General features: G+C 40.0%; 1 protein-coding gene across 1 annotated transcript in view; it reads right to left on the reverse strand.

Annotated features, from left to right (window-relative positions):
- Positions 1 to 11,011: 11,011 nt before the first annotated feature.
- The window catches only part of KCNK13 (potassium two pore domain channel subfamily K member 13), a 49,125-nt gene continuing 38,894 nt past the window's right edge, over positions 11,012 to 21,242 (reverse strand). The window contains exon 2 of the mRNA XM_066321936.1: positions 11,012 to 12,647. Within this exon, the coding sequence (XP_066178033.1) occupies positions 11,755 to 12,647 (893 nt within the window). The 3' untranslated portion in view covers positions 11,012 to 11,754. The remainder of the gene's footprint in view (positions 12,648 to 21,242) is intronic.

Raw genomic sequence — 21,242 nt, forward strand, 5'->3', positions numbered from 1 at the left:
CAGCTGCTTTGCACCTTGTGCAGATGTCACTATTCAGCTGCCTTTGGAGATACACGCTATAACTTCTTTACTTGATTCTATTAATATCATTTATCTCATGCAATTTAATGTTTTCCCTTTTAAAAAGAATTTATTCAAGTGTTTTGTGGTATTATATTTGCTAATACCACTGTTTCTGCAGTGTCTCAGTGTTTTCTTTTGTTCTATGAATGTGAAATACTGTTCTTTGTTCAGGTTTTCTACCAACCCTGAAATACTCTGATATTCTCTCTTGAAATACTCTGATTCTAAATTAGTTTTTAGACTATTTGTCCTGGCAGCTGGACTGAGTCAGAGCAGATTCCTTTCCCTTCACAATACCTCTTTGGTATCAGAGATGTGTCATGGTTACAGTGGCCTGCTTAAAATTTTTGGTGGTCATGAGCTCAGAATGCAATTTTGTAAGCATTTAAACTTCTTAGTTATTTTCAAACACATTAGATACAGGAGCAGAAATCAGAAAGATACTAAATTTCTACAGCTTTTGTGAAGACAAGTGCCTAGAAGGGAAGTGTGCCTGAGGAAAGGGCAGGACCAGCTGTCACCTGGCCTGTCAGCAGCCTGCCCAGCCACCACCAGCTGAGGGTGTGCCAGGGGGACAGGGCAAAGCAGGAGTCAGGCACTAAAAATGAGAAAAACAGGATATCACAGCGAGTTTGCTACACTACAGAAAGATGCTAAATTTATCTGAATGTCAGATACCACTGAGGTATTTGATTAGGCTGTCACTGTGAATAGGAGGAAAGGGGATGGAGAACCTGCCCCAGGAACATGCAGGAGTCTCAGCACCCAAATTGCTGGCAGGACAGTGAAATGTCTGTCAGACAGCGGGCAGATGGCCCAAGGCACAGCCTTTTCTGTTACCATGGTGGTGGCTGGGTGGGTACTTTGGAGTGTGCTGCCAGGGAAGCCCATGGGACAGGTGGCTGCCTGCTGGAAAGCCTCATCCTTGGGAAAACCAGGGCTGAATAACCATGAAAACAAGTTGCAAGGGTGGGGAAAACCCTTGCAGCCTTCATGGGATGGGCTTGGCATGCCTTGGAAACCTCCCCTTGTGAAAGGGCCCCAGCTGTCTGTGCAGAGAGGGAAGCACATGGTGGCTGCTTTCCTTTTGAAGGAGGGATTTGGGGTGGCATGGGCACATTCCCCACTTTCTGTGGAGCTGTGGTGTAAGGGGACTGTTGAAATGGGCTGGTGTTGGAAACATATCTGCTGTTTTAGGGCGACCAATGAAACTTGGCTGAAAATACCTCTGTTTTCAAGCTCAAGCACCTAAATTATCTAGATACTTTGGAAATTTTATTTGAGAGGAATCTAGTCTGTTTAAAATATTCAAGTCCTCTTCTTCCCTTTGAAAGAATACTCTGTTGCTGCAGTAATAACTCAAACACTCTGATTATCATGCATTCTCCTGCTGCAGTTTACCACAACAACAGGATTACCATGCATTTGCTTACACATTTCTTAAAAACCAGGCCTAAGAATTTCCACTTTAGCATGCCCATCAAAAAGGAGACCAGTGCTTCCCTTCTGAAAATGCCAATGTGCATACAGTCTTTGATGTTAAATGTCACTTCCTAATGTTTGTAAGAAGATGAGGAGTATATTTAGTCAAATCTCATCACTTTTCTTTCTGTGGTCCTGTTCTACACAGTCTGTTGTCTGTTAGTGTTATTAACCTATATTTGCCTCCAGAGGCCTGACTTACCCCTGTGCTGGAAATTGCTTACAGCAGTTATTGCTCTTGCCAAACAGTTGTGATACAACCCCTCTCAGGAGCCCATTCAGTTTATCAAAATCAAGAGAGTGATGACTCTACTGTACTGTACTAAAGCTGATTTTGTATATTTAATGTGTAACTCTCCAGGGTTCAGAGAGGGAGTAGCATAACTTCCCCCCAGCAAGAATTAACTCAAGCCACCTTTCCTGTAAGAAGGGTTTGCTAATGATGGGTACCTGATGGGAACACAAAGTACATTTAACATCTTATTTTTTCTACCAGAAGAGCATTTGCTTGGACTATAAGCCAAGGTGCCTTAAACTAATGAATAATGAACTCCTTCACATTCAGCACATCCACTATAAATCCACAAGGTTTATTTGGGAATTGAAACATGGAAGTTTCTATCATCTGCTGGTCACACGGTTCTATTCCTGCTGTCCTTAAGGAGATCAGCAGCCTGACACATCAAAGGAAGAATGTTCTTGAAAAATCTTTTTGTCACACACACAAATAGTTATTTTGTGATTCAGTACTTGTAGCCAGTAAGGTTAAATATGTCTAGCATAATTCCACTTCAAATAAGATTTGATGTATAAACTTAAATTAAAATAATATTAATGGGAAAATATTCCATGCTGATGTTTGACTTTGTTTAAAAATGGATTTTAATCAGTAGAACGAAATACATCCTGTGTTTTACCTGTGTGTTGGGGGTTAAGATTTTTCCTTTTATTTCTCTCTCAAGGAATTTTGTGCCATCTGTTGCTAAGAAACAATAACTACCAATACTTAAGAGAACAAAAATGTGGCTGGGAGGAAGAGGAGGGGGAAGGTGCAGCTGGTTACTTTCTTACCTGGGAGGTTTTCTCTTAGGTAGGGTGGCAAAGATACCACAAGATTTTGGCAGGGTCATGATGGGCTGAGCTCGGCTCCTTTCCTTCTCTCACTTTCAGCATCAGAAAAGGCACCAACAGTCTGTGGTTGCTGCCCAGAGGATTCGCTGCCACTATGGACCTTTTGTCATCCATTGCTTCTCCTACTTTGGGTGAGCCTCTGCCCATTACAGCGGCTGTTGGACTGGAACAAACACCCATTCCACCTGGGAGAGACCCTCACCATCTATTCAGGTGCCTCAGGGGAAAAACCCGGCACCCTGACCCTCTCCCCCTTCCCAGAGGACGCGTGTCCCCGGTTGTGTGCAGCAGCTGCCATGGAGGAGCCCGGCCCACTGCCAAGCCCCGCTGCTTTCTGCTGCTGTCTGAGGCCTTTTCACTGCATCCTAACCCACACCCTCTGCCTGCCTGCTCCTGCTACAGCTGCAGAGTCTCTGAATACATTTCCTTTGCTACTCTGGGATCTGCTCACCTCTTCTCTCCCAGCTGCTGCTACGTGGCTCCTGCTGCAGCCCGTTCAGCCCCCCAGCCCGCCCGCCATTGCTGCGTGAGGGAGGCCGACCTCGGCCACAGCGCCCCCTACAGGCGCGGAGGACTCATCATCCCAGCGCTGCCCAGCCAGGAGCCAGCACTGCCCCTGCTGGCCGTGAGCGGAACTGCACCCAGGGAGAAAGTGCCTGCGGCCCAGAGACTTTTACTGGTTTGGTTCGTTGTTGCTGCCATGGTTGTCGTTTGTTTGCCTTGTTATGTACATACACATACTAGTAAAGAACTTATTTCTTTCCCCATGTCTTTGCCTGAAAGCCCCTTAATTTCAAAATTTTAATAATTTGGAGGAAAGGGGGTCATATTTGTTCATTTCAAAGAAGGTTCCTGCCTTCCTTGGCAGATAACTATCTTTCAAAGCAAGACAATTGTGTAAAAGTCAACCCAAGTCTTTCCATGTATTGCCAAAGAACTTCTGTGTCTGTCAGACTGAATTCTTCCTGGTGATCTTTCTATTAGTTTCATTATTTCTGTAGCTCTGGGAACACAACTACTTTATAATGTGCTACTGTAAAAGGATAGAGTGGAGTTTTATGTTGGAGACTTGGTAAATCAAGATTTACTTCTGTATAATTTTAAAATTTAACCACTTTTCCATTAACTAATCAGTTGTGCAAATTCCCTTGGGATCTGAAACCTAAATCTTTTTTAGCTCATATCTGACAGCCTGGAATAAAAATATTGCAATTGCAGCTTACTGTCATTTGCACTCCATGAAACCAACACGAAATGAGTGTAATATTGATTCGGAAACAGTGTTCAGACAACAGTAGGTACAGACAAATAGCTTTGTTTCAGATAGGAAGAAAGTATCGACTGGGTTTTGCACAAACACTGGGTCCGTGTTTTTATTACTAACTTGGATAATGGAACATAGGACACAATTTTAGGTCTGAAGATGATTCCTGTCCAGGCAGTCAGGGTAGAAAAGATGTTGAAGGACTAGGATTTGAGCCAATATGGATATAGGAAAGAGATCTGAAAAAAACAGAAGCAATTCAATAACAGTCCATGAAAGATGGTACATTGGAATAATCATCTGCATAACTGGAGGCACTATAGTTTAGGTAACAGTTTTGAAAAAAGAATTTGACATTGATATCACATGAAAAAGTGATGAATCAACAGTGTTTTAAAATAGCAAGCACCAGTCCATAAACAGGAACAGGATAGGTAGGTAAGATGAGGAAAATAATCATGCTGCTCCATGCTCTATTAACAAGATATTTTCTCTGTCACTGTATCTCATTTTGAGCACTGTGCTTGAAAAGAAAAGTGACCAAGAGATGAAGTACAATCTGGAGCATGGTAGAGCAATGGTGGAAAATGTCACATAAGGAAGGGATATTTCTAGCCTGAGATAGCAAAGACTGAGATGAGATACTGTAAAAAATACCTTCCTTTCAAAAAGGAAGGGAATATTCTGTTCTCCATATTCAGCAGGGCTCAAATGCAAATAATGTGCCTCAGCTGTAGCAAGGGAGAGTTCAATTAAGCATCTGGGAAAATGTTTAAAATTAAGATGCTCTGCAATAGGTTTGCAATAGGTTGCTGGGACAACTGTGAAATCTCTAACACTGGAAATTCATTAAAAGCATGACAAAGTTCTCCATTTTCTTATCATGGGCTGTGGTTTGTGGATTCTAATACTTGCTATTGCACAGACCTATTACGTGGTGCTAAACAAGGACCAAATCTTCTGCAAACAGGGTGAAACTCCTCTGTAGTTTTGGTTGTTCATGCACTGGGCTTTAAAACCTGGGGCATCCAAAGAAGGTAAAAGAGAGAAAGGCAGGGATAGAACTGCGAAACAAGAAGTTAAAATCCTGGCAGATTAAAGGGATCTTTTTTTTTAGAGATGCTAAAATATCACAACACTTGCTGTTTACCCTTTGCATCTATGTTACAATCTGAGGAGGTGTAAGCTCTGTTTGACACCTTCTCAGCTGATGGGATATTCAGAACTCTCTGTGCCTTGCCTGCTTTTCCTCCTGACTTGCTTTGTGTGGTATATATACCATGGTATATTTGGTTAACAGAAGAATTTGATGAACTAATAAAAAAGATAATGGAAAGGAAAAAAAAGAGGGAGACGAGTCCTGCAGGTGTGGACTGAGAGCAGAAAGCTGAGGGAAGGAACAAGGCGACACAAGCAGTCAGCACAGAACAAAATCTACCCTTGCAAAACGGCAGGAATTTTCATGGAAAATATGTTATTTGTTAGATTATTTTCAGTTGAGGAAATTAATGACTATAAAACAATTCTTAAAGATAATAATCTGGGTACTTTCAATTTAAAATTGGTCTTCTTTAAAAATAGATTATTATTTTGTAGACTACAAAAGCGTTCCTGGGCAATAATGTATTGCAGAACACAGCACTGCATGAGAATTAGCACCTGCACAGCTGGTGGTAAAAGCAAAGCAAAAGGCTAGTCACATTTCTTTGGATTATTTTGTAAATTGAAATTAATTCTTGTGCAAAATGCCAGATAAAGAATCCAGAAGCAAAGCCATTTCAGTAGAGTAGAATCCATTCCTGAGTGAGACTCCAGCCAAATCCAATGTGTAGAGCCCAAGTGCCATGGGCTGCTTGCCAAAAGAGTAATACCCCTGTCTAGGAGCCTAGGGCAGACAGACTGACCTTTTCAGTCTCTGCCATCTCAACTAAGACTGCCAACAGTAATTACACCTGAGGATCAAACTACCCATCTGTTATGTACGAGGATGAGAAAAGCAGCTGTCTGGATGCTATGTACAAAGAAAGGTAAACTTAACTTAGAGCTAAGTATTTGCCCCAGTGCAATAGTTCAGAGGAAGGTCTGTCACTTTCTGTTGGTAGGGGTATTCATTACTTCATTGCAAGAAGGGCATTGTCAGTACACTGTGAACAGACTGCTGAAGAAGCATCACTCAGCAAGTTACAGATATGTTCACTGAGATGGGCAGGAACTAGCTAGGTTTGCTTTGGAAAAGGGTGACAGGATGCTATCCAGAGGCATCTTCCATAGTAAATTATTTTGTAAATCTCTGAACTGGTGGTTCTGGACAGCATTCTCTCTGTCTACTTCCGGCCCTGGGCACTAAGTGCACACCACAGGACACCCAGAGGTTAATGGCCAGCAATTGCTGCTGCTGCAGCACTAAGAACTCTTCTGAACACTACTCAGTGTCTCCCTGACCATTGCAGAGATAAGAACAATGATGATTTCAGCCTTTTGAATGCTAAGAGACTTAAAACAGCACCCACTGCTTAGACCATCAGCTCATTGCCTCATTTAAACAGATGAACAAATACAACTTTAAAGTTCGTTAATTTGAGCTGTGGCTACTCACTAATAAGACCAAACCTCTTTGGTGAGCTGGAGAAATTACCTTGAGGTAAACTTGAGTTGGGATAAAGAGGATTTCTGCAGCTCCAAGCAAAACATGTGAAGGTTATGTGAGGTCATTTTCATTTTTTCTTCATGAGCACCGTTTTTTAAAGATGTCAAAATGCAAGCTTAAGTTTTCTCAGATAAGACAAACAGAAAACACAGTCAGTGTTCTATGGCTTTGAAAACCATTTTGAAAGATAACATTTGTGAAGACTAAGCCAATCTTGCCCCTATGGGAGTTTCTGCATGTACCTAATAGAAAATCTATTTGAGTGCAGAAATTGCACCATTGCTTTGAAAGAGTTGATTCTGCCTTTCATCAAACTTCCCCTTTACAGAAAGCTAGGCAACCTGTGGAAAATGATATTTCATTTAAAATATATCTCACCATTGTGCCTCTCAAAATCTTTGCAAATTTATATTTATTCAATTATCACAAATAATTTCAAATAATGACAACTGAAGGCACATATTAGAGTGAAACGGTAGAAAAACAAAATAAAACATAGCATTTCTATGTTGTTTTTAGACTTATTTATGGTCTTAGAAGTCTGCAGTAATGTGGTTTTTGTCTGGTTTGACATAAACCAGCTCTATAAAGACAGACTATATTAAAAAGTTTCCGACTGCTTGGACATAAGTGTCATTCTTTGTGTTCACAGTTTCTCTTAAATGCAACAAAAAATAAGACTCTGTTGGTTCACCTTGATGAGCACTGGCTGTAATTTTCCTAGGAAAATGTGATCTTTTAAGCAAGAAGCAGAGTATTGTGAAAATATTGTTACCAATAGATGTTTGGAAAATAAGGAGTAGGAAAGGGATTGCGTTCTTATTTCCTGGATTAAGCAAAAAACTACTGTGAACATTCTCAAATAGACACACTGTACTTGTGTATTTGGCAGTATTTTCTGCCCAGGGGAAAGAAAACACTTGGTGATTCTCCACAGCTTGTACATGAAATTAGATAAAATAACTTTACTACTTCTTGAAGAATCTGAGAAAGTGCTGTGTTAACCCAGTTAATAGCCTAAATTAAAACCCAAAAGATTCCAACTGTATTGCTTGGAAACGCTGCCCTTTCTCTAAGCTAAGGCTCACTGAGCTTCTGTTCCCAGCGTGGGGACATCGCGGGGGGGTCACACAAACAGTTCCACTTCCACAGCTGCTGGAGAGGAGTCATCCAAACAACTTAATACCCTCCACCTCCAGAGAAACTTTATTCTAATATAATGTTAATCAAGAAGCTCTTTTCCCAACCTGACCTCTTTCTCTTGATCAATTCTGTCAGACAAACAGAGCTGGTTTATTTTTTATGCTTATCCCAACCCTCTCTTTGTTCTTCAATTTGTAAATGTGTCAAATATAATTAAAGCTGACAGAGGCCAAAATTAAATCAAACAAAATGTAAACATTGTTTGTATTACTTGCTCGATGTGAAGCTTTCACCATAAAATGCTTTTAGATAAATTAATTCAGCTGTTAGAATGCTGCAGCACTGAAGCTTTGCTCCAACTGTTTGAACTTTTCAGGGACACTGTCAGGTCATCTTAGATTCAAAACCTAATAACATGGCTGGGGTCCTGAAATTGCCTAAGGGAATCCAGGTACCTGTCTTCTACTGAAGGTCATTGTATGGTGGGAAGTTAATTGACTTCCAGTAGGAATTAAATGCCTTTGAAGAGTCAATTCATGTCCTTGCAAAAAGAGGCCCATGTCCTTCATGGAGATAAATGAATGTAACTGCTTTCACACCTACCTACCAGCAAAGTGCCTGATGCAAACATTTTACAAAACCTAAAATTGCAAAAAACCCCCTAAGACATAACTCTATTTTTATTTGGTTGTATTTTGGTAAGCACTAGATATTTCCTTTCAATGTAAAATAATATACTGTTCAATAATCTAATTATTAAGTTGTGGCACAACTATATGGTTAAATTTCAGCAGATTACTCCATTAAGGATTTTCAGTTTCAGCCTGGCAGGCTGCAACCTGCAGCTTAACCCACTGATTTTAGTGGTGCTCCTGACCTTTTAGAGGGCAGATTGAGAATCTCAATGTGCACAAAGTTTTCCCTCAAACATTTTTGCCCTAAAAACCTCACTCCCTTATTTCAATAACCACCATGAAAATTCATGGCAGACAGTACTTTTGAAAACAGGTTTCTGTCTTGTTGACTGAGATTTTAGTGTTAAGCAATATGGCATTAAAATTTACACAGCTTTGAAAATAGATCCCTGACTATCTCCTATAATTCCTCATTGCAACTTTAAAAAGTAATGCAAGAAATGTGATGTTATTTGTATTTTTATTGTAACTTACTTTTCACACAGGATGGGCATTTGTCACTCCTGTGTTAAATCCTGCTCTTTCTTTGGTATGTGTACATCTGTATCTCAACTTGTTTTGCAAATTTAGTATCTTGATACTACATTATGAACAGAGCTTTTGGGGATTTCTCTCTTCGATGCTTTTAGAAAAACAACTGTCATTGTACCATGGGACTGTAGTCAGAAATCTCTCTCTCTGATCTTAAAAGTCTTATTTATGCACAGATATTCTCTAAGAATTCTACAGTCTCCTTGGTAAAGTTACCTCATTCAATGCTGAGTGCGGCTGCCGTAAGGGGAACTCAATGACAAAGTCAGAGGTCTCTTAGGGACAGGATGACAGCATGGTACAAGATGACACAGGGACAGAAAATGCTGGTTCTTCATCTCTGATAACTGACACCTGAATAGAGATGATTATTGCAGCTATTACCTTGTTATCTTCGGTGGATATGAAATTCAACCACAAAACCAGTGGAGAGATCTTGCACTGGGCAGGCTTGAGTCATGAGGAAGGCAGTGACTGAGTGAGCAGAAGGTCAGGGCTGATCAATGAAAACAGAGCTAGTGTACACCAAAGATCCCTCACAGCCTTGTCAAGTCTCTTTGATAAAGACTATTTATTAGTCCATTGCTTTCATAACCTCAGATGTTTTCAGACCTATTGAAAATAGATGACAAAGATTCCTCTGTGGTGATGAGAAACCAAGGCTGGTAACCAAAAAGAATGGAACACAGAACACAACTGTCTCATGTCCTGAAACATCTGAAGACTCTCTTAATGTTTGCTGAAGCAATGGGTTAAGTCCTATACTATTTTTGCTGGTTGGCAGAGGAATACATTGGTAACAATCAGATCTTACGGGTATTATAATTGCATCTGAAATAACTTAGTGGCAATTTTTGCTAATACATACCCACTCTGGCCCCCCCAAACCAAATAAAACTGCTTTTCTTACAGAAGTTAGGGTTTGGAAGCTGATTCAGATTGTACATGGATGCAAATATGAAGGAATACTGTTAAGAATATTCCATTGCTGCACAAATGAGTTGACAGATATCAGAAACTGGACTGATGACTTCAGCTTGAAGCTTTCCTTTTAGCTAAGAAGAGCAGGATTTGACTTTATATCAGGATTTTTACCCCAAATAGTGTCAAAAGAGCTTGCAATTTTTCACTGGTTAAGTACATTCGTTGAATATCTGGGGTTAGTGCTCTATAGGAAAGGATTCCAAGCTTTTGTTTTCAAATTCAAATATTGATAAAATGAGTGCAGAAATGTTATTCTACAATACAACAAACCTAAGTAAAAGAACTTTAGGCCAGAAAAAGGCTATGATATTAATTGCTAATACAAATTCAACTGAAGAGGCTATCTGCATTGTTCTATATGAGAGAGCAACATAATGATGTAGCAGTATTCTGAAAGGCTTTCCAGCTGTGAGAAAACATTTAGTCCTGATGCCTACACTATTCTTTCCAGGGGATGGGGTCCTTTGTGACCAGCTCTGCTTATTTACGCTCTCATATATTGTTTAGCTTTACTGTGCTGCATGTTTAAAGGAGAATCAGGAATTCAGCCCAGTCTTCCTTAAATTCTTGCTAGATTTTATGTAAATTTAATCCCTTATTTCTCTAGCTACTTAATACAAAGGATGATTTCACTGTCATTAAGGATCACTTCTTCTCCTGTTTTCATGATCATCTTGCTGTTATTATTCTTCTCATTGAAATTTCCTTTCTAGTCATAATGAACACTCAGAGCACTTCATTGAGAAAAACAAGGAATTAAAACACTTTCTATTTCCCTAATCAAGACCCTGTCATTATTATCACTGAAACCCAGAGAAACAGATGAAGAATGACAGAGTTACACAAAAGAGAAAAAGGACATTGCCAAAGTGATTTTGTGATCACAGTCATTTATAATAACACTCTGGAAGCTGGCATGGCAATCTAATTGCATACTAAAGCCTGTTGTGTAAACTCAGTTACTAGTTGCATTACACAGTGCTGATGCTTCAGTCACAATTGAGGCAAATATGAACAGAAATTTGGAAAGTCTTTGATTCCTATTGTGGAATAATTCATACCACTCATCTGTATGTCAATTTTCAATTCAATTTGACATTTTTGAAACAGAAAGCCAGAGTCATTCAATTCTAGAAGAAAAAGTATCTTTGGGAAAAAAAATCATGTTTTGCAAATGAAGAAAAGAAAACAAAAGTAAGATAATTTTTTATTCTATCACTTTTGACAGTATCCTCTTATAGGAAAGACTAAATAAATTCTAAAGGCAAAATTCTCTCCCCATTCACATTACAATAGCTCCAGAATATACCTACCAACTTTCATACTATTTTCCATTAAATTAGATCTGCAATACCACAAAGGCTGATTCATCTTTTGGTCTCAGATAAATCACTTCCAGGAAACAGGCAAGATGGGAGTAAGACAGAAAGCTCCAAACAATCTCTGAATTAAGAATGTGTTCAGTAGACACACTCGGTTTCTTCTCTTCCCACAGATTTCTTATCCTGAAATCTGTGTGTCACATAATGGAGAAGAACAGGACATGGAAATTTTATCTGAAGGCTAAATTAAAATCTTCCTGCAGTAACCTGCTTGAGGAGCAGAATGATGGAGAAGAAGGAAGGCCGGGACTGGTACAAAAACATTAAGTGACAGCCCCCAAAAAAGTAAAGAGGTCTTCCATTAGGAGGTATGCTCTTCAAATCATCCCACCCTCTGGTGGTGCTCTCTCCCTAGCTATTTCACTTGATTCACGTTGTTTCAATACCTGTTGTAAAGGTTCACACTGTTTCATTTTTACTACTGTCACTATTTTACCTATCCACACTTGTCTCTGCCAGCCTGTTATTCATAATTGCTAGGGCTCCAACCCCACCAGAGAATCCATTTTGCTTCGAATTAGAGCTCATTTGCCTTGGATACCCATTAGCAGTTTCTGACAGCTGTTTCTGCATAATGGCCAGTGAGACTTTATTGGAGGCCAGGAAGTCTTTCATGGAGATCATCTCTCCTGACAGACGGCGTCCGTCTGTGTCACTCTCATTGACAACGTCAGTCTCGATGGAGATGTTTCTCCGGCTGCGCACATTTCCTGGCATTACCACATTCCTCCGTGAACGAAATAATCTTCTTTGGCATCTGTGGCAGCACTTGCAGGCCAATTTCTTTAATATCCAGTTTATGGACTGCTTGATGACAATAGAGATCACATTAAATAAGGAATAGATGCAGCACACCCCCATGAGTATGAAGACAAAGTTGCCAAAGCGGTAAAGGCCTTGGCTCTCATACCTGACGTTCTGGCTACTGACCAGATCCCCAAAACCAATGGTGCTGAAGGCCACAAAGCAGAAGTAAAGTGAGTCAAAGTAACTCCACCCTTCAATTGGTGTGTACATCGCAGAGGCACAGCAGGAAATGATGAGGGATGCTACACATAAAATCAGCATAACATAGTACACAGAGGGCTTCCAGCCCGCCAGGCTGTCCACCTCGGAGGTCCCCGAGCCCCGCCGGCCGTTGTGAGGGAGAACCCCTTTCCTCCTCAGCTGTCTTTCGTGGCAGGACTTCATGACGTAAGCTATGACAGTGATCAAGCGCTCCAGGAACAGGTTAAAGAACAAAATGGTCCCTGCACATCCTATAAGGCCGTAAAATATCAGAAAAATTTTGCCTCCAACGGTGGCTGGGGTGGTCATACCAAATCCTGGAAGACAAAAAAGAACAGGTGAAAAAAATAAAGCTGTACTTTTCATCACGTGCAAGACCAATGAACTGGTAGCAAATCCTTGTGGTACAGCTCAGCTTTGAGAAAAAATACATTCTCCTCGGATGTTACCCACTTGTGCTTGACTATGTCTGAGCTGTAAGGGGAAGGAACACATGCCAGCATTTCCTCCAGAATTAGAATGAAACAAAAAGCAGAACAAAACACATGGACAGGAAAAGAGTTTAGAGGAGGTCTGAATTTTGGTTTGGTTGCTAGGTTCACTCTTTCTCTCTTTGTGCTTTTTTACTGCTTCCAGGCTTTGGGGTTGTCACAGCTGGTTTCTTCTGTCTGACGCTTTTCTGCGCCATGGCTCTGTCCCAGGGGTGGCTTTTGCCTTCCAGAGATCCATCTGCACCAAATCTTTGGAACACAAAGTGAAATTTCTCTGAGGCTCACTTGACTCCTGGTGTTGGTGCAGATGGCGTATCACCCAGCACTCAGCACCCACTGCAGCCTGGCTGTGGATGCCTAGGCTGGAAGCACACATCAGATGATATAGGCCCTGACAGGCCCATCAGCGTCCCAGCAGGAGTTAAAGATGCCCTGTATCTGACTCGGCTGTCTGTCACTCATTATCGACCCCTTCCTAAATCAGCACTGTTGGAAGTTTTTCTATTTCTCTCTGTCCCACTCCACAGCTCAAGTCTGCATGTGGATGCCATCAAAAGTGTCCTCTGGTCTAATGCCCTGTCATGGGCAGAAGTGCTTCAGTCTAGTGTTAAATATTTCCCATCCTAAAGCCTGAAAATAGTAATTTTGTTTTGGTTAAAGCTGTTGATAAGACAATCTTGCTTTAATAAGGTGTTACTAAAGAAGAAAAATATGTCCAGAACATCACTGAGCAAATTGGAGTAACACGACAAATCTTTGCTGGTATTTCACCAGGATTATGAAAGGACTACATAACTGACCAACTAAACAGAAACATTTTTGTTGACAGGACAGAAAAATCACAGGAGACACTGGGTTTTTTTCTTTCTCTTTATAACTATGAGATGCCAATTATAAAATAAAGACATTAGGCTCTGAGAAATAAAGGGAAATACAGTCAGTATGATACTCTTGTACTTCAAAGACAAGATAAGAGCAATGTGAAAAGACCATATCTCCAACAGTGCCAAACTGCACCCCTCTTCCCTTCACTGGCAACCTGCTGCCAGCACAGATTCCTCTCCAACACTGGTCCTGCCTCACACGTGAAGTGTCAGCCCTCACCCGCATCCCTCCAGCTCGAGTGCCACTAACAACAGCTCTAAGCATGGGCTCTCCAGGATCACTGCACTTTTGCCTGCATCCACAATCAAACATCAAGTGGTCCTACAGGAGGCTCCAGGCTCCTCATCAAATATCTGTGCTAGAGAGGGCTGGACTGCAGCTCTCTGGTGTGCTAAACAACGTGACAAGTGACAAACGACAGACAAAATGTTCTTCGCTACAAGAACTTTTTCTTGTTGCCTTTGGGACACAAATATTTCCTCTTGCTTTCCACCCTCCCTTTCCATTCCATGTCTTGATCCCTCTATAATTCTAGTTTTAATGCTTATTTTCGGTGCAGGCTGGCTTATATGCAAGTCATGACCTCCACCCTGTGGACAGAGACAAAAAAAACAATGGACAAGAGGAATCTCTGCAGCTGGTGAGATCTGCCCACAGAAGCTGTGGGGAGGGAAGTGAGGGGTTGCCATGTCCCTGCCCCACCCTATTCCTTGAAAAAGGGAAGCAGCTGTAGGCTGGGCAGAGATGGAAAGATGGGGAGCTCCTGGCACAGGGTGAACAGCGTTTAGAGACTGGCAGGCATCTCTTACAGCATAAAGCAAATGCCCTGGAAAGAGAAATGCAGTTAAGGCTCACACTCCCACGGCAGTTTTATGCCTTTGGGCTGCTTCCCACAGGTCCCTTTCAGGATCCCGCCGCTGGCATCATGGCCAGAGCCTGAACTCCTCACATCGTTTCTTTAGCTGACTACATTTTCTTGCTAGGTTTGTTCTGTGACCCACTGGCAAAGGTTTTACAAAGGCACTCAACAGGCATTCCAGGGAATTATGGCGGACTATGAATAAATGACTTAGTGAGCAATTAGAGCACCAGTGAGGCCCATAGAGCACAACAGCGAAAGAACAAGAAGTTAGTTACATTGCAGATTGGGAAGCGAATGCAGAATGAAATGATGAAATCATACAAAACAGTAAATAAAAGCAGTAGCTGACACTTGGAGACTATTTGAAAATACAAAACTGCTTCTTGTGATGAAGAAAAAAAAAAGACATAATTGCAGGAAAAAATGCCAGTGATTTTATGATATGAGAGAATGCTGATTAAGTTTATTTTACAAGCTGAGTGACATTTCTTGAAAGCACTGTTTCAAGTAGCAATTGAGATTATAGCTAATCAAGTGGAAATCAGATCATTCTGGCTTGGGACAATAGAATGTTTTTAAGGTACTAAAAAGTGTTTCAATCGATTTGTTAGATGTCTGCAGATATGGCATAGGATTATCACCACTGATAGAAATGCATGACAAATCCTAACTTTACCAGCCCAGCAATGAGGGCAGCATTCTTAGTAAAACTTTCAAGATCCTATTTTGAAATCAGTATAATACTGATTTGCCTGTGTCCCATGACCATTGACTTGTATAAATTAGTGTGATCTTTCTTAAAATTCAGCTGAACTGAGCAAGTACATTCCTTATACTTCAGTCTTCCTCCAAATATTGTGGTTTTGGTTTTTTCACCTATTGCTTAAACAAGAATTCTGGGTTTTTTTGGTGAATATTAATTCCAAATTTCTCTGTAGCAGATCTACTTTTTTAGAAGTTGGAAGAAATTCAAACTTCAAGCAGAGTCAGCAAAATTTTTCTAAACACTGCATGCCTCCTAGGGGAAACAAATTTTTGGATTTTGTTTTGGCAGCAAAATTTTTATTATGAAGTCTGGTACTGCAAAGCACTCTAAAATTCACCTGTGTGTTCAGGTTATATTTTGTGGATATTCCAAAAGTATACACTTATATAAAAAAACCAACAAAAAAGGGAAATCACATTGACACTATAATATAAGAGTGCTTCATTATTTCTTGAAGCAAGTGCTGGGTATAAATGGAGAAAAGTGAGTGTATGTAATTCTCATCAATAGCCAGTTTGATAAGAAAGGACTAAGGTCCAACAGGAAGTTCTCCTAAAGCAGCATCCTCTGACAGCAAACAGTGAATTACATCAAGCAAATATTAATCTCAATCTAACAGTAAAAAGATTATATTGAAATCTAACAAGAGGAAACAGGCATCAACTGCATATTCCAGGCCAATATTAGGTAATTTCATCTTTTCTGCTGCAAACTGCTCCAGTGCTACCGACTATTGTAAATGTTTCTCATGGGTCATTACCCACGCTCATCTCCCTCTGCTTCGTGACACACAGTTTGGCATTTTGTGTTTTAGTTCTGGATGTCCTGACATTCACAGGTTATATTAATTAAAACTTCAGTTTTCATTTCCTGGTGCACCTGATGCCATGAAAAAGTATGAGAAATAGTTCATCAGCCCTAATCCCTCATGAATGAAGCCTGGGGTGCCCCATACAGGACGTGTGTAGGGAGACTGGGAAAGACATAGATTTCACAGTTGATTTTAGATCATGCAATTGGGTCTTTCTATTGTTCTGAAAAATACCTCTCTTTTCTGAGCGGTCTCACTTCCTTTCTGAATCTGTCCAGTTCACTGCTCCTTCCCTTCCCATAAAGAGGAAGTAGGTAGAAGGCAAGTGGAAGACGGTAGCAACAATGAGTCATGTGTTGTTAGAAATATAAATATCAACACAAAACAGCATGCCAGTTTAGCCTACAATGAGAGCTCTTTGTGATGTTGTGTATTCCTAATGTATTTTATATTTATTTCTTTTTCTCTGTCATTTCGGTTTAGACACTTACTGGGCAAATGATGAATTTCCAGTGAAAGAGACAATGGATAATAATTGAGGTTCATGATAGGTGTCAACCAAACTAAACAGGACAAAGACTTTCAACTGCAGTGAAAAAAAACAAGAAAATAGTAACCAATAAAGACAAGTACAGAAGTCTTAGATACGTGCAAAGATGCCAACCCTCCTTTTTTCAGACACATTCTATACTGAACTATCTACATAAGGATGTTTTGTGCTTCTAAAAGAGACAGAAAAAACTCTTAACAGAAGCTGTACTTCAAAGACTTCCTTGAGAAAATGTCCTGTTCTTCTCACTGTTCCAACAGTGTGCAGACACCAATATTTTGGCAAAATTCACTTCTGGCATGGTAGCTTCCTCTGGTGCTCTCCGAGCAGGATACATACTCCTAACAAAACTACTTCTGTTGGAGTAATTCTCACCTGTAGACTCTTGTAGGAACAGCTAAAGGACTCTCAAATCTTGTCACATTGCTGCCTTCATGACACTGCTATGTCAGCAAGCTTGTAAAAGTGTCCTGCTCCAGAAGGAAAAGACATTAAGTCCTACTTTCCAGAAAGAGAAAAAAAAGGCTAATTTCTGTGAAGATTTCCACTGCATGAGAAGACACGTCAATGGAAGCAGGCACGGTCACAGCTACCTGAGGTGACAAACCTGCACTTAGGTCCAATTTCTGATATGAAAAATATCTTCAGTGTCATTGGTTTTGCTAAGTCTATGCAGAAAAGCACACACACACACACACATGCACGCAGACGCCTCTGATTTCCCATCAGTGGAAGATCAGCATCTGAATTATGCAGCTGTCTGGTGAGATATACATTCATGCATTTCAACATCATCATTCATAATTTCAACATCTTATAAGGAAAAGAGAATGAACTAGCCACTAAACTTTCCCTTAATGCAACAATCATTTGACAAAGGAATATAATATTGGCACAGTCTGGGGTGTGGTATAATTTATTTAATTGCCAATGCTGTTTTCATGTGCAGATGGCTAAGTGGTGGGGAAAGGCTCAGCTTGCCTGGGGAGGCAGGGATAGATGGCTGTAACAGCATTCCTGGGTGCTCTCTGCTCTTCTCTTTCTGGATTTGTCTGCCCAAGCAACCTCTGCACCTCCTGCCCAGCATATCCAGCCCACTTCACAGCTGTAAAACCTGGAAATGTCTCTAGGGCTATTTGAGCTGAGTCATAACTGCAGACTGCTATGATGAGTGCTCAGCTGCTTGGTGACCTGGGACTTCCCCTGAGTGCTGCTACTGCTGCTTCCATCTGTGCAGTGTGCACCTGCTATGTCATGAACAGGCAGGATGAGAGGGATGTAACCTTCTGCAGACCTCCTGGCAGGGTTCAGTCCATTCCAAAAGGACAAACACAGATGCTGGAACTAACAGTGTAGGATGTCTTGATGAAACAACGCATAAATGGGATCTTTTTCCTTCTCAAACTTGTTTGGAGATTCATCACACCTGACAGACAGTACTCTTGACACTGTCTCACTGAGGCTGAAGGGCTGGTTGTAGATAGTGATTTGAGGATTGCATGGATGCTGTGCTTGTTCTGTGCCCTCACTGGGACAGAAGACTTGTGTTAGAGGTTGGGTGTAAAGATTTCTTGCCCTCTGAGAAAAGGCTTCTGTAAACCCAATGCTGTGACACAGATATAGGTTAATGTCACACCAAGAGTGTGAATGAGACTTCAAGGTTAGAAGTAGCAAAACCTTGGGCTTTCACTGATTTGTTTAAGAAAAACTAGTTTTGTGTTGGTGTGTGAAGCAATGTCTCTATTTAACACAGCTAAGTTCAGCTGACAGAGAGCCATTGTTAAAGCCTGTCTGGAGAGCTGGATGCCTGTTACTGCCCTTCTCTCACTTCACATATGGAAAGGCATGTTCTGCCTTGAACAGAAATATACCTTAAGAAAAGCTTCCAATGTTAATGAATCTAAAAGACATAAGTATAAGGAATGCTAAAGGGATAACTTTAAATGAACAATGTCATTAAAAAATCAGTTTTAATAGACATCTTGAGGGGTCTTTGACACCTCAAGTCTGTGTAGTCCTTCAGGAATACACGACTGTAATTTTCATTATTGCAAAATTTTCATGTAAGATAATTTACAAAAACTTTGTCATTCTGTTTTAGACAATTAAGGTTATATTTTATTTAAAGTTCACACCAGGTCTTCTATAAGAAATATGCACAGCCTTATTATATCTGCTGTGTGATATAAATTCAATGTATGAATGTTTTATACCAACCTTCGGGTTTATGTTTATAATTTTTATGTAGTTTTTTGATGCTGGAGGTGCTAGGCTTAGTGTCTTCTCATCACCCCTAGAAAGATTTGTACCTCTATAAAACTTTTGTGTTACTATAGGGGTAGAACAAAGTTCAGTTTTGAAATACCTTATTACTATTTTCAAACTTCACAACTTATTGAACACTCATTTAAAGGTTTTTATTTAGCCTTAAAGCATATAAAGATTTATCTAATTAACTAATATACATTGAATATTAAATAAATTTTTTGTATTTAATGTTCAATCACATTTACTTTTTAGGATGTTGTATGAAAAGGCACTTGTACCTCCATGTGCCTGGCTCCAAGACAACCTGAAATCCTGTGCTCAAATGTGCTTAACAGTGTCTGCCTTGGTATGGATACAGTAATACTGACAAGTGGTAGTTCTGTGGACAAGATTTGTATATATATATGAAAAACTGAAAAATATACAAAATTACATGAGTCCAGTACACATACATATATATAGAAATCTTCCTTTTTGTTGAATATAAACATTTCTTTTCTGGTGAACAGTCCACCTTACTAAAAAATAGCAGTAACTTCAAACCATAATCATCTCGACTGGATAGCAGTTTATCTGAATCATGAATCTAATTAACACTGTTTCAAGGGTTTGTTTACAGTCATTCAAGTCTGTGTAAACATAATAACCCCAACCACCATAGAATAGGAACATAATACTGTGTACTCATTAAGCTATAAGTTCATCTATTCTAAAATCTGCCTTTTTTAAAAAAAGCTGCCTGTATTTTAAGAATTTTCAAAGGTTAGTTTAAATTTGCTTATTGTTACTTCATTGCTGGCATATACAGCTTTTCTGTGGAATAAAGCTTTAGCTTGTCTTCTCATTTAGGGGTAAAACTATGGGAAATAAGGCCAGGCTTTTTGGCACCCTCAGGGTGGTGTTTGCCTGAATTGTCTTGGTCACCTGAGCTTGAGGACATACTGTTAGGGGCATCTCAGTGGAGGGGATTTTATAAAATTAAAGTTCCTCCCTGGCTTTATATACCAGTTTTAAGCAACACTGTCACTTGTGATTCAACTAAAGCAAAAATATCTCAGCTGTGAGTATTAAGCTCAAAAAAGTAAAGTAAGTAAAAAAATATCTGCAATATTACAGACAGTAAGGACACAGATAAGAACTTTTTTTTGGTAAGCTGAAAAAACAATATAGTGCAGGTGTGTTTGTGTGTGATTACATTTTCCTAACCAATTTCAACCTATTATCTGGATGTCAGAGAGGAAGTTTGGTAGCCACTGCTACCAGGACCACCACATGCCAAGGGCCTCAGCATCGCTACTTCCCAGGAAACAAAAACCTCACCCAGAAAATTAGGTTGGACTGATATTTGGATATATCAATCTAAACGACAGATCAAAAGACCATGGCATAAAAGACAGTACAGATACTGCTTTAGTTTCTTGGAGACTGACAGAAAGCCCCAAAAAGCTAAGAATAAAGGAAAAAAAATCATGGCACTCAAGCAGGTGCTGCAGGGACTACCAATATGAAGCAAAGCCCATGAAGTCACACCATACAGAAAAGGCTATTGGTATTGTGTGTAATAAGGATTTTGAAATAATCCATACGAAAGCAGAAGCAACTATTATTATTGTAATTAAATTTAAAAACCTGGCAGATCACGACAGACAACATTATCAGAGATTTCAGTAAATGTTCATTACTGGACAGCTGGTGATGGAGAAATGACAAATCTGAGAGTGGTTGAGATGAACATATGATGATAAACTTCAACTTTGGTTTTAGTAACTCTGAATTTCTTATCTGTTAATCTGTGTTTCAAAGCCAGGAGTTACGAAGGGGGGCCAAAGGCCATTTCTCTTTTTTTTTTACATTTTGAAAGCAAACATTTATTCTGGGGTGAGGGACACTGATGGATGGACACTTGGAGAAAAAAATCTTAGTTGCTCAAGCAATCATAGAATTACAGAATAGTCTAGGATGGAAGGGGCTTTCTAAGATCATCTCATCCATCCCCTTGTCAACACCAGGCTGCTCAATCCGAATAAGTGATAGAATCTCCAAAGACTGTATCACTTACCAAAAAAGACATTTTTGGCACCAGGTACAAAAATGTCAAGACAAACTTAAGATACCATAATGATGGAAAAGAAATCAAAGAGATGTGACAACAGTAGAAAGCACAGTGAATTTTGGCTCAGTGAAAAGAGTAAGACATGACTGAAACCTTGCACTGGCTTCTATCCACACAACCGCAAGGTGTGTACCTTTGTTTTGAAATGTCTGGCTTTTAAAAAATG

Source organism: Sylvia atricapilla, chromosome 6 (assembly GCF_009819655.1).
Source record: "Sylvia atricapilla isolate bSylAtr1 chromosome 6, bSylAtr1.pri, whole genome shotgun sequence".
NCBI lineage: Eukaryota > Metazoa > Chordata > Aves > Passeriformes > Sylviidae > Sylvia > Sylvia atricapilla.